General features: G+C 33.6%; 1 protein-coding gene across 2 annotated transcripts in view; it reads right to left on the bottom strand.

The window, feature by feature from the left end:
• Nucleotides 1–14,107, bottom strand: part of LOC145286347 (uncharacterized) — a 41,617-nt gene extending 27,510 nt beyond the window's left edge. For both annotated transcript variants that reach the window (XR_013869150.1, XM_080135287.1), the window contains exons 1-3: nt 13,890–14,107; nt 4,992–5,127; nt 2,811–3,004 (exon numbers count right to left, since the gene is read on the bottom strand). Coding sequence is in view for 1 of the 2 variants with exons in the window: in XM_080135287.1 (XP_079991413.1) it covers nt 2,811–3,004; nt 4,992–5,079 (282 nt within the window). In the remaining variant the exon portion in view is untranslated. The remainder of the gene's footprint in view (nt 1–2,810; nt 3,005–4,991; nt 5,128–13,889) is intronic.
• Between the last annotated feature and the right edge of the window lie 352 nt (nt 14,108–14,459).

Genomic DNA, 14,459 nt, shown 5'->3' with positions numbered 1-14,459 from the left:
CAGATAATTAATGTTTTATTTTGTGTTATTATATTACTTTAGTGTTTTTTTTGTTGTTATTTTTGCCTAAAAGTCATACGAAACTGACATTTTCAGGTAAGGGTCTTCCAGATTTGTCTCCCCCATATTCTGAAAGAAACTCTTCAAAATTGAGGGAAAAAATGTCTAAAATAAATAAAATGCATAAGTGCCATCCGACTCAGATTTTTGCAAACACTTTTGACTTCAACTCTTATTTTAAAAATGACTGGCTGCAACTTCTCACACGGTTTTCATACTAATTTCTCAATAACATACTTAACTAACACTATTTTTAAATTCAACTATCTGGAATGATCATGAAATTAAACCTATAATAATCAAGCCTTGCAGGCAGGAAATCGTTTGAATCCTGTGACTTTAACTCATTACTAAAATTTAAAAATTTGTCTGAAAAACTAAAACTTAATAACGATAAATTTGACTCCACTTTGTTATGCAAGCCAGTTTAATTATTTCTAAATATAATTCACTATTGTTATACATCTCTTTTTTTATGAGGGTAATTAACCACATTCATTGTGACATAACAATTTAAATTATTAAGCTATGTCTCCTCGATGTAGCAGCAAAGATTATATGATGAACTTGCATTTTAAGTAATTAATACAATATATTTGTGCAAGAGTAGAAAGTGGACAAGTCAATCAGATTTAGTGCATCGTTAAGTTTTTGTGGAAGTGCTAAAATTGTGAATGTTGAACCAGTGACATGCAATATGGTTTCTGTTCTGCTAGATCTACAGCAGATGTGCTAACAGTTATATCTCATAGGATTAGCAAATCTCTCAACGTGGATTCCTTACTAGGGCAATTGCCCTTGACATGTCAAAGGCCTTTGATAGGGTATGGCATAAACGTCTACTCTACAAGATCTCTTGTTACGGTATAGCTGGAAATGTCTTTTCAATTATTAAATCATTTCTATCTGATAGGTTTATAAGAGTAGTGGTTGATGGGCAGAAATCAGAAGCTCATAGTATGCTGGAGTTCCTCAGGAATCCATCCTGGGGGCCCAACTCTCTTCCTGATCTACATCAATGATCTCCCAAATCACATTCTAAGATCATTCATAGACACATGCTGACGACACTTATGGTAGCAACACTTCAAATGCTGTAAACAACCAAATTCTCTCTCTCTCATTCTCTTTCATCTGATCTTGATCACGTGGTGCAATGGGGAAAGAGGTGGCAGGTTAATTTTAATTAATCTAAAACAAAGCTTCTATCTTTCCATCATCAGCGCTCTGATCCCTGTTTGGCATCAATTAAAATAAATGGCTCTTGCCTTGGGGGGGCTCGATGACAAGCTTCTAGGTCTGACCTTTACTCCTGATTTGAGATAGAACACGTACATCAAATCCATTGCCAAGGCTTATGGATCGTTCTCCGCTCCAGTATATATCTCACTGCTGATGCAATTCTCTATCTGTATAAGAGCCAAGTACGTCCAAGGATGGAGTACTGTTGCCACATCTGGGCAGGAGCTGCTAGAAGCAGCTTATCCGGTATTGGCAGAGTTAAAAAAAGACTTTGTAGCCTAGTGGGGGATATCCTTTTCTCTTCGCTGCAACCTCTTTCCCATGTTCTTCATTAAATTAATGCTGGAGTCCCTCAGGGGTTCATCCTGGGCCAAATTCTCTTCCTGATCTTATCAGTGGTCTCCCAAATTACATCCTAAGATCTTTTGTCTACAGTTATGCTGACGACACTACCATCTATGGCAACACTTCAAAGACCTTAAATGACCAAGTTCTCTCCGATTCTCTCTCCTCTGATCTTGATCACGTGATGCAATGGGGAAAGAGATGGTTGGTTAATTTTAATGCATCTAAAACCAAGCTTCTATCTTTCCATCATCAATGCTCTGATCCCTATTTGGCATTAATTGAAATAAATGGCTCTTGCCTTGGGGAGGCTCGATGACAAGCTTCTGGGTCTGACCTTTACTCCTGATTTGAGATAGAACACCTACATCAAATCCATTGCCAAGGCTTATGGATCGTTCTCTGCTCCAGTATATATCTCACTGCTGATGCAATTCTCTACCTGTATAAGAGCCAAGTACGTCCAAGGATGGAGTACTGTTGCCACATCTGGGCAGGAGCTGCTAGAAGCAGCTTATCGTGCTTGGACAGAGTTCAAAATAGACTTTGTAGCCTAGTGGGGGATGCCCTTTCCTCGTCCCTGCAACAGAAGAGATGTTGTGAGTGTATCTCTGCTTTATCATTATTTTCATGGCAAGTGCTCATCTGAGCTCCAATCTATGGTCCCCTTTAACCTGACTTTTACGAAAAACACTTGTCTAGCTGAAACCATTATCAATAAATTTCCCCACTCTTTATCTGTGCCCAAACCTAAACGTAAATTCCATGAACAAAGTTTCTTTCTTGGAACTGCATGCCTGTAGCACTCTGTTCCATTTTCCTGCTTTCCAACTGACTACAATATAGTCGTCTTCAAGTCCAACATGAACAAATTCTTAATGAGCCTTCCCCATTAGTAATCCAATTTACCAAATTTCCACTAATAATGATTACTACAACATTTTTCCATTGACTACTGTACACTCATTAATCCTTATCCTCAAGTGGTCTCCGGGTCTTGATAAATGTTGACTCCTTTGTAAAAAAACCCTAAAAAATCTTAATTATTAAACTTGCACTTATCAATAAACTTAATGATAATTTTGACTCCACTTTTTTATGTGAGTCAGTTTGATAATTTCGAAAGAGAGGTAAATAATTCAAATTTACAGAATTTATATTACCTTTGCTTTGACAGGATTTCCAAGCAACTGAAGCTTGCTATATTTAATAGTTCCATGAGTATCACCAGATTTTACCATTACTTTTCGGTTTCTTGACCGGCAGACGCACCAACAACAGACTGAGAGACAAGATAGAATGAGCAATGCTACGAGGATCAACAATACAATCCACCATCGTTGGAGTTCGGGTAAACCTGATAGAAAAAGATAAAAAGTCAGTTTTAAGTTATTGTAGCATTCATGTAGATTAATAGATTCAATTGCAAATACATTTTTACTTACTAACTGATAACTTAATCTTTAATTATTTTTAGAGGTTATTGTTAAAATTTTTGAAACCATTACTGGATTTAAACCTAATTAAATAACTCTTATAAGGTTAACAATCTTCTAATGTTTTTTTTTGTTTTTTTTTAATATTGTGATTCTCAAAGGGTAGTTGTCTGTGTGTATGTTCAGGTAAAAGTATAAAACAAACTACAAAACAAACACTCACAAAGTTAGTATATCCCTGATCAGCATTGCCCTAAATGAATAATATATGAAATTAAATACAAAATTAATTATTCTTTGATCCTAAATCTGCACAGATTTCCTCAAAGAGGAAGAGTTGTTTTTTACTTTTTATGTTTTTATTATACTAAAGGGAAATAATTCTATCTTTTTTTTTATCATGTAGTTATTTCTCTTATGCTGACAGATAGAGAGAGATAAAGAGATATTTTTTTTTTAATTCAATTTTCACCTCAAACAAGGCACACTGCCACTTTGAAGTAGGAGGCTACTATCTGGGACATAAGTTGCAGGGATTTTATGAAGGTCGATAAGCAGTAAGATGTCTGTTCACATTACACTTGAACTTCTGCATGTCAGTACAATTAGGAAAGCAAAAGCCTGGAAGGGAATTCCAAAGTCTAGCAGTTCTGGGGAAGAAACTATTGGAGTAGAAGGCTTTCTTACACCTAGGGATCTCTACTGTGTAGGGGCGGGACTTAGTTGCATGTTGGGTTTGTTGAGGGTATTTACATCGAGGAGGCATAAGTGCTTGTAGTTCATCAGAGCATTCATCATTTAAATACTTGTAGAATAGGCAGAGGGATGCAACATTTCATCGATGGAACAGAAGATAAAGCTTAGATAACAGTTCAGGATCTATAGAAATATGTTACATTTTTGCTCCAGACAACACTGGGTAGCTCTGCTAGTTTACGATAAATAAATATTTTGCTGTAAACTGTTGTGTTAGCCTGAATATTAATCAAATGCCTCCAGTTAGTAACTGTATAGAATGCGTATTAACTGATAACTAACCAATAACTGTTTTAGTTTACTTTTTCCTTTTTGTTTTGCATTTTAATTGTATTTTGTAATTAAATACTTTTTAATTTTACATTGGAGTTCTTATGTTTTGTAAGTGTGACCTCAAAAAACATATTTGGCAAGCAGGTATGGTGTTTTGTTTCTCAGATTAGATGTTTTAGGAAGTAAGCTTTTCTTGTGGAAGTTCTATTTGATTCTTGGCAGAAAAAAGAAAGTTCTTTGCTGCAGTTGTAGGGGGTGATTGGATTCTTGCTGTGCTCAATCAAGCATCTATCATAAACTTAACAATACAGTAGAGATAGACTGGTAACATTTCTGCAGGCGTGAAAGGGGCTGCAGGAAAGAGAAGAAATAATTTCTCAATAGATTGTGAAGTCTGTTTTATACTTTGTCAAGGCAAGAAAAAGTGTTCCGAACAGATGTGGCAGCAATACTCCATCTCAGGACGAATCTCCCTCTTTTGCACATAAAAGAAGCCTTTTCATAATTATTTTTTTCTAAATGCAAACTATTTTATAGAAAAGATGAAGTCAGGTGAAGAATTGCAAATATCCCTTCAAATATTTTTACTAAATGAATTCAACCGTCTCCTATTTTACTTTTCCCCATTTACAGAAAGACAAAGTTCAGCAAAATGCCTGTTTTAAACCTTGGATATATTCAACTCTCTCAAAAGGAACACTCTTGATTTAGGGACAAAAATGCAAAAAAGATATCTCTAAAATTTATGTGCCAACATCCCAAGGGATATAATTCAGAAGACATGCTTATAAGACATGGACAATGACATACTCCTGTTCTCCAATATGAAACAGGGAGATAAGAATTTAATTACATTTAGAAAAGAGAAAGTAAACTTACTCATTAGTTTCTGTAGAATTTTTGTTGTGTTGTAGATCTCTCTTGGTTGTAATGGCCACAGTGATGAGGTGTTAAAGTATGTAAACATTTTTTTTTTTTTTTACAATATTTTTCTTATTGCTGAAATAATGAAATCCTAAAAGTAAAATAAAATAAATTTTAGAATTAAAGATAAAATAGATATTTGCTATGGTTTCCTATTTTTTTTTTAATTGATTATCAAAGCAGATTTTAGAAACTATATCCTTGGACGACTTAAACTGTCATTCGTTTCCCTTCGGTAAAGAAATTCTAATCATAATCAAACATAGTTCTTTAATTTAAAATATAAGAAACATTGGATTTAACTGCTTTATCAGAAACGAATGAGCACACTGTGTAGCTTAGGGATGTGTGTAAATGGATGTATATATATGTATCAAATTGTGTTATAGGTATGAATAGGTATGATAATGTGTGTGTGAAACTCAATTCAATATGGATGGACTCTAACGACTTCACACCTGGATGTAAAGTCTTTAATCAGTAATTGGATTGACTAGATAAGATCAATGATGAAAAAAAATATCGAACTGTAAAAATTAATTTTTCTAAAAATCAAAGAAATAAAGCCCTTCTCGTTTTATCCCCCCCCCCCTGCTCTCTAGGATAAAAGTTTTTGGAAAACCAGATGTGAATTTTATACTTTTTTTTTTTTTGAGAGTGAAATCAAATGTTCACTTGTGCTTGAAGTTTCTGTGGTAAAGCAAATGAAATAAATTATTACATATAATTAACATTTTGAGATTTTTCATAGAAATTTGTAAATATTGCTCTGTAATTATATCCGTAGTTACCTTGAAAGTACTCTACATCCAACTTGGATTGACTAAGTTACATATATCTTTTTTGTAGTTAAACACCTAACATTCATGCAACCATAATCCATGGAGAATGGTAGATATTCTCTGTTTAATCTCTTGTTTATTCTTTCCAAAATTCTAACCCTAACTCCTGTAATTGAGACAAAGGTAAATAACACTTTTTCAAAAGATTTCAAGTTGAGCAAGAGATCAAATACACACAGAATGTCATTGGAACCTCATCTTTGCTGGGTTGATATACTTTAAAGCAAAGAAATAGCTTTTCTCTCCTTCTCCCTTACCTTTGATGGTCTATGTTAATTTTACACAGCTCATGATATTTGATGAATTTGATTATTTATGTCAAGATTTATTGACATTTTGATTCTATTTTAATATACAATACTGCTTTCTTGGTAGACACACGACATGTTTGTGTAGATAAATACTGTTATTAAATGAAATATTTACAATTCTCTATGATGTTGGAAAATTAAAAAAATATGCATAATAGAAAAATGAGATCTCGACATAATTTGAGTCTGTGCCTAAGCATAGGAACAACTAAGCCAGTGTTAACATAACAGCTCACCTATCAAACCTCTTGTTATTAAATGTAAGTCAAGATTAAACTACTCTCAGTTCAGCACAATCTCCCACCAACTGGTGCACAAATGAGGAAACCAAATCAATGTCTAGGATCAGAGATAGAGAATTCTTGTAGAGAGTTGATATATTTTTTTAGGAGTTAGTTTTAAAGCTGCTTCAGAAGTTGAACTTTTCAGTTGACTACCAACCTCTTAGTTGGAAAGTCAGGAGTCAATCGAAATTCTTGTTTGAGTCAGGGTTTTTAGAATTGACTTCAGAGTCAAAGGTTTGATTTTTTTTTCATCTGTCTCCTCTATCTCTGCATGTAGTATCCCTTTACAAGTGTGGGAGTGTTTAGGGTCCTCCGTACACTTTTTAAAACTTGCACTATACATGTCACAATCCTAGACACCATCCTTCAAACAAATTTTGCCTTATGGAGTGGTATGTCAAAGTACTCTCATGATATGTGACGTCATAACATGCAGTATGAATGTCATGATTCAAGTGTGATACATTTTTTGTAAGGAAAATTCATCTGTTGAATATTCACACATATAAAACATTTGAGCTTTAATAATAAGCAAACAAAATTGATGATAAAATAAAGAACGGGGGAATAAAAGAGAACTGGAAAAAGCAGCAGCTGTGTTTGAAATCTTTATGAATTGTTAATTCATCGTCTGTGTTGCTCTTTTTTTCAAAAGCATGTACAACAATGTAACAGAAAAAAACCAGTCTTGCTAATGGATCCTCTTCTGTTGAATTGTCTATTTCAATATTAATCATACTTGTCTGTGATGACATAATGATTTATTCAGAGGATTCATTTTAGTATCTAAAAAACAACCTCTTCTTTCAATTTTCTTATTTTCTTTTAGCTGTGGATGGGGCATCCTACCAGATATGACATTCACCTTTTATTTCATACATTCAAACTAAGAGATCCTTTTAAGATTCTAACCACTTCTTTAAGTGCAATTTTTGTATCTTTCTTGTACCTAGTTTACCGGATATATTTGCCACAACATTGGAGATACTAGCTTTTAAGGTTCTTACTTTCCCTTTCTTGTCCTATATCACTATGTCAGGTTTTATAGATCCGTTTTTAATCTTCCTGTGGGTGTGCATGTTTTTTTTTTTGTTGTTTTTTTTTACAAATATCAAGGCCCAGAAGCCATTCAGGGATAAGGGTTATTGTAAGTACAGTACATTAGTGTGGAGATTTAATAAAGTGTCTACTTAGGGGCGGTTCATCAGGAATTTGTTTACGTTGGACTTGAGGACATTCAGGTTGTAGTCAGGTGGGAAGCAGGCAGAGGGACAGTTCCACAGGCGTACAGTTCTAAGAAAGAACCTTTGTTCATGGAATCTACGTTTTGATTTAGGCATAAATAAAGAGTGGGGAAAGTTTTTGACAGTGGATTCAACTAGATGGGTGTTTTTCGTAAAAGATTGGCGAGGGGGAACCAGAGATTGGAGCTCAGACGAGCACTTGCCATGGAAGTAACGATAAAACAAAGATAGGCTTGCAACATCTCTTCTGTGGGAGAGAGGTTGCAGGGAAGAGAAAAGGGCATACCCCACTAAGCCATGAAGTCTATTTTGTACTCTGTCAAAGCAGGATAGGCTGTTTTTAGCAGCTCCTGCCCAGATATGGCAGCAGTATTCCATCCTTGGACGTACTTGGCTTTTATATAGATAGAGAATTGCATCAGTAGTGAGATATCTTCTGAAGCGGTAGAAGGATCCTACCATCTTTCCAGCGACCTTGACAACAGACTTGATGCACGTGTTCCATTTCAGATCAGGAGTGAAGGTCAAGCCCAGAAGCTTGTCAAAACATGGGGCTTCTCCTAGACGAGAGCCATCCATTTCAATTGATGCCAGATGGGGATCAGAGCGTTGATGATGTAAAGATAGGAGTTTGGTTTTAGATGTATTAAAGGTAACCAGCCACCTCTTCCCCCACTGAACCACGCGCTCAAGATCAGAGGAGAGAGAATCAGATGATTATCCAAATTGATAGAATTGCAATTAATTTAATCAGCTGATTAAATCCTATTAGATCCATTATCCTTATTCCTCTGAGTCACCATTTACTAAGGCTAAAAGCCACTTGAGGAAAAGCATTAATGAAATTGTTAGTAATATAATAAACAATACTTATGAAAAAATTTTGAAAAATGGGCAGAATTTGATTCTCTAAAATGGCAGCTTGACAAGTTTCTATTACATTTTGCTGGGTTATAATTGCAGAGGTTCGTTGAACTCTCAACTCTTGCAATCACATCAACACTAATTAATCCTTGTGTCATGCTTAAGTTTGCATTTTTCATGGTCTGTCATGCTTAAGTTATACAAATTGAATCGACACAGCTTTAAAAAAATTTGTTTCATAATCAGTTTAAGTTATTTTTCCAAAAGATTTGTATTTTGAATGAAATTAATGGAATTGATTAAATATGTTAACAACATTGTTACTTTTATAAAGTCTTTAGTATTTGTGTCGATGTTTATAAAAAAAGCTGAATCAAAAATTTGTACAGACTCAAACCATGTTTGTTTGAAATGAAATTTTGTATGGTCGCTAATGCTTAAGTTTGAAATGACATCTTCACATAAATTGAATCGATAAATATTGTCGTTTAATCAGTTAAAATTATTTTTCAAAAAGATTTGTATTTTGTGTGAGAGTAATGAAGTTGATTGTGATGGTGTTGACAAAATCGTTACCTTTTCAAAATCTTAGTATTTTTATCGATGCTTGTAAACAGCTGAATCCAAAATTTCTACAAACTTGCTGTATTTTTGCTGATAAACGTCCTCACGCTGCCGGAGTCTACCATAGTGTTCACTACTTGCCCATTTATTTTGCATTTTGTGTATGTAATGTCTTTGGCACCCATTCCTAGTCAAGAGAGATTGGGTGGGAGGAAGTCCGGGTCATATAACACAGTAGCAGTGGAGGAGGAAGATTTACATACCTTCGCCCAATGGCCATTTTTCTTACATTTCCTACACTCGGCATTACGCGCAGGACACACCGGCCGTGAATGTTGGTGTTCCCACAGAAGAAACAAATTCCTTTTGGTAGGGTATTTCCTTTTGGAAATACCCTACCAAAAGGAGTGTCTTCTGGTTTAATTACAGTAGCGGCTACATTCGGGTGGTTATCGAAGCTTATCGTATGCTTCTCCACTTGTTCTAGAGACCTAGCCATTGTAAAGGTCTCTTGTAGAGTTGAGAATGGTTTTTCGAGTAGGTGCTGATGAATAGACGAAGAGGAGATGCCGCTAATGAAAACATCACAGATATATTGCTTTTTGTTCTCCTCAGCGCTTACTGCTTGAAATTTGTAGGATTTGGCAAGTACTTCCAGTTGTTGCATGAAATCGTCGATAGTTTGTGCCAGTTTCTGTTTATTCGTCAGAAGTTGATGCCAGTTAAATATAACGTTTGCTGGTTTTATGTAAACAGCATCTAGCATTTCTGTGGCACCGTTGTAATCTGTAGCATCGCTTATTATTTCGAATATTGTCGCTGAGACTGAATTAATCAAGACAAAGAGATTTTGTGCATTATTTTCTATTTCCCCGTTGTTTAAAGTGCGTAAGTAATACTCGAACGTCAGTTTTCAGTGTTTATAGATTTTTTCCGATTTCGGAGCTGTTGGTTCTACGTTGAATCTGTCCGGCCGCAGTAGTTTCTCCATTTTAAGTTGATAAAATTGAAATGATAAGTAGAGATAAAAGAAGAGTAAACAGGAATGCATTTCGTAAAGGTTTTATCAACTTAAAAGTATACGCGTGTTTTCGAGAAATCAATGTGGCAGAATCCTTAATTCTGGCCAAGGGGAATAACTACGATCCTTTATTTCCGGAAGAGTCAAAGCAATTTATTCTAACAGATATGGAAAAAATATAAGAAAAAAATAAATGCGATAACATAATATCCTCATGGATTCTGTAGCAGTTACATAATTAAAACCTATTTTCTTTTGAACTTGCATGTTATCATTCGCAGAGTGATATATACCTTGAACATTATGAACATTGTTTATGTGGGAAGAAACTTCAGCTTCTATCCAAAAACCTTTTTAAAACAGTCAGACCTTGAGTGCTGTGTTGATAAGACATTATATTTCCTTGCTCGCCTCTTGCTGAGACTTAAGTGAGAGGCAAGATAAAAGTCCTTTTTGAGATGCCAGTGTAGCAATAGGTCCTATCTCTCTATCCTCATCTCTAGCAATAACTTTGTTAGATAAGATGGAACTCATAGACTCTCTTCCATCTCTATAGTACATATACAGCAGAAGACTCGACCTATTTTGTATTCTTGCTTTCATAACTCTTTTTGGACCATATTTTGTGCTTCTTAAAACTGTTTGAATAAAATTAAATTGTAGAGAGGAAGTGTGCCCTTTTATCCAAAGGTTAGTGACCCTTTTTTCATATCAAACAAGGCATGTAGGATGGATACTGATACAGCAATCCTACTACAAAAATGTCGATCTCAATATTTTTTCTGCCTTTTTCTACAATTTTTCTACCTTGTTAGGTAGTATATTGAAGATTTGAAATAATTATGAACAATTGTTAATCTTTTAATCTCTTAGTAAATATTATAAGTTAATCAGTTAATGAAAATGTTGAGTTGTATCTTTATTTTTTAAACTTTTCTCTCTTACCATCATGAACGCTTCAATCCTGGCTTTTGCTTCAGTCGATATGACTAGCTCTCTCCTTGAGGAAGCTCCTTATTTTGATAAGGTATTGGGATTAATTTTCATTGCAGATCTCAAATATCCAATCTGTTGCTATGGTGACTGGAAACGAGCTTCTGTTTATATATGAGTCAAACCAATGCTAAGTTGAAATATTGCTGCCACTTAGAGAGAGGTGCCACTCGAAGCACTCTTTATTTTTTTGGCAGTATTCTAACTCCTTAGTGCTTCTTTCTCATAGAAGAGATATTGTTAGTCTCTTTCTAAGATGCTCGGGCAGTGCCAGTCTCTGATTCCTTTTTGTAAAACTTTCAGAGTTAGAACTCGTCTTATCACAAAAATAAATGAATAAAATTTAACTCCGTAAGTGTGTTTAGCCACAGGCGGAATTTCAATGAACAGAACTTCTTTGCAAGGATTTCCCATCTGTGGAACATATTGCCATGGAACTGCTCCCCTGCAAATTACTATATGGTAGTCTTTAAATCCAATGTAATAAAAAATATTTGTCATAAACTGTCCCTCATAAATAATCAAACTTAATTCATTTCATCAGTCGTTCTTAGTCCTCTCATAATATTCTCCACATTTCAACTAACAATCTGTCAATCACATCAACTCTCATCCTCGAATGGCTTTTAGCCTTAGTAAATGATGAGTCATAAGCAACAAAAAAATACATCTCAACCTTGATCTTAAATTTGTGTTTAATCATGACCTTGTTTATTAAGCAGCTGTTTGGTTTTTGTTTTCTTAAATTATTGAAAGGGTAGTTTTTTCAGTAATTTTATATTTAAACAAAAAAGTTATTTATTTGTGGACTGTTATCCTCATCGTTATAGTTGTTGTTTTACAACGTTTCGGCCAACTATTCCTCTGGCCTTTGTCAGACGAAGGCAAAGGCCAGAGGAATAGACGACCAAAACTTCATAAAACAACAACTATAAAGATGAGGATAATAGTCCGCAAATAAATATACAAATTACTCATCTCAAAGAATTCCAATAATTAAATAAAAATGTAATTGTAAAGCTGTTTTACATGCATTATTTTATTAAACATTTAGAGCAGACAGATGTGTTGATTTAATTAATTCATTAAATTTTGTCACTGGTGATAAAAAATTACTATTATATATTATTGGACTTAATGTAATATTTTTATTACATTTTTTATTAAATTGATTTTACATTCTACTTTTTGATTGCATATTTATTAAGTTTTTCTTAGTCAATTTTTTTAAAAATAAAAACTATGCAGGAAAATTTAAACTGATTCTTACCTTTCAATCATATATAGAATTGTATTTTAGTTTGATAATTTTTAAAATATTTTTTCGAAAAAATATTGTGGTACTTGTACAGTGTACAACCTATGGTGAAACTGATACCCTAACCCTAGTTGTTTGGACTAAAAAAGGAATAGAGAAAATTAAATTTTTTTAACAACTGTTTCATTATATTTCTTTGTAAAAATATTTTTTTAAATAAAAATAATGAAAATTAGCATAGGATTTTAAAATTTATTTATTAATTAATTATTAATTATTAATGTTGTTTTTTTCCTTAATTTGTAAAGTTGGATAGCATCTTGGTAAAAAAATCAGTTTTTGTTTGATATTTCCCGGCGGTTTACATTATCTGCTGGAATATGCCAACTTCAATTGAGCCCTAAACTGCACAAATACCGAAATTTGTACTGTTGGGAGATCTTTCGTAGAGAATTTCCCTTCTTAAGCAAGTTGATCACACACACTGACCAATCAACTTGCAGGGTGAATTTATTTCATCAGTACTAAAAAGGACGACTTCAACCCCTTTGGAAATCACTGACGGTGATCAGAAAGATTACTGAAAGTAACCAAGGACACTCTCCTTTCATCATACTCTGGGTTTGCAAGCATCAACCATCTTCACTCAAAAATAATCTGCTCATTGATTTTCAGTAGTGAAACCACTTTCTAATTCTTCACTTTAATTGAATACTGTTCAACTTTCTTAGACCTTTTCAAAAAAGGTGTAATTGACTAAACCCTTTCATTGTTATAAAAAAAACTACTGTTTTTCCTTTCATGTGACCGTTTCATTATTTACAAATAATGTTATAAGAGTTGATCTTAACATTTGCTGCTAAGACGTGCACTTATATTTATTCACAAGATATATTTGTACATGGATAATAAGAGGAAAAACCTAAAACATTAGTGAGTTTATCAGCGGTTTGTCCCTATTCAGGGAACTTCATAAGGATGTTTGGTTTTCAAAGAAAATAAATTAAAACGAAACGTGCATTTTAAAATGTCTGCTGCGTGTGATGTGAAAAAAGTTTTCTGTTCCTTTCTTCGGATAGGACATATGTACTCTAAAGAATATGTCCTGTCTGAAGAAAGGAACAGAGATCTTTTTTTCACATTGCACACAGCAGACATTTCAAAATACACCTTTGGTTTTAATTAATTATTTTGGAAAATCAACCATCCTGATGAAGTCCCCTATATAGAGACAAAACGTTGATAAACTCATCAATGTTTTAGTTTTTCCCTCTGACTTCCCATAACATGAAATATTAATTCTATTTTCATCATATTTGTATATGTAGATAATTATGTTGCTTAAAATAGTTACAGTTTTAATATTGTAAATGCTATTTGTGTTTTTTATTTGTTAAATGTAACGACACAAAGAAGCAGCCTTTGAGTAGATATTAGAATTTGAATGGAAATGTATTTAAAATTTTTCTTACCTGTTGATCATACAATTTTCGATGGATTAATTTTCCTTACTTAATCCATTAATCCTTTCTCTTGTTAAAATTAATCCGGATTTGTGATATTTTACCAAAATCGAAAAAAAAACTCCGTTTGACTTTGTGAATTCCAATTTACACAGTTTGATGATTTTACTTCGTCTGTGAAGCTAATTACAACAGGTGTCGCCGATTGAAACGCAATTCCCTTAATTAAACATCATAGAAAGTTAACAGGAAGAGAAAAAGAATAAATATTCTTTTGACTCATAATATTCTGTGTATTAGATGTGATTAGATTTGACTAGCAGATCTACCAGCTGTTATATATATATATAGATCACAAGATAAAATTGTCTTGTGTTTGGGGTTATATTTTTTAAATTTGTTTAGTTTTGTTGTACATGGAAAAAAGTTTTTGTAGTCGCCGATTAATACTGTCAGGTCTTCATAAAATTATAATTCTTCTGCTTTTGCAACACAAATTTATTTTAGAAATTAAGATCTATGTCTTGATATTATCCAAGGGAAATTAAAAAATATGGTTTTAATTTAAATAGCTATATA

This window comes from Euprymna scolopes, chromosome 10, assembly GCF_053919585.1.
Source record: "Euprymna scolopes isolate OS-2025 chromosome 10, ASM5391958v1, whole genome shotgun sequence".
Taxonomy (NCBI): Eukaryota; Metazoa; Mollusca; class Cephalopoda; order Sepiida; family Sepiolidae; genus Euprymna; species Euprymna scolopes.
Note: the sequence above shows the minus strand (reverse complement) of the source record. Positions and strands in the feature narration are given on the sequence as shown.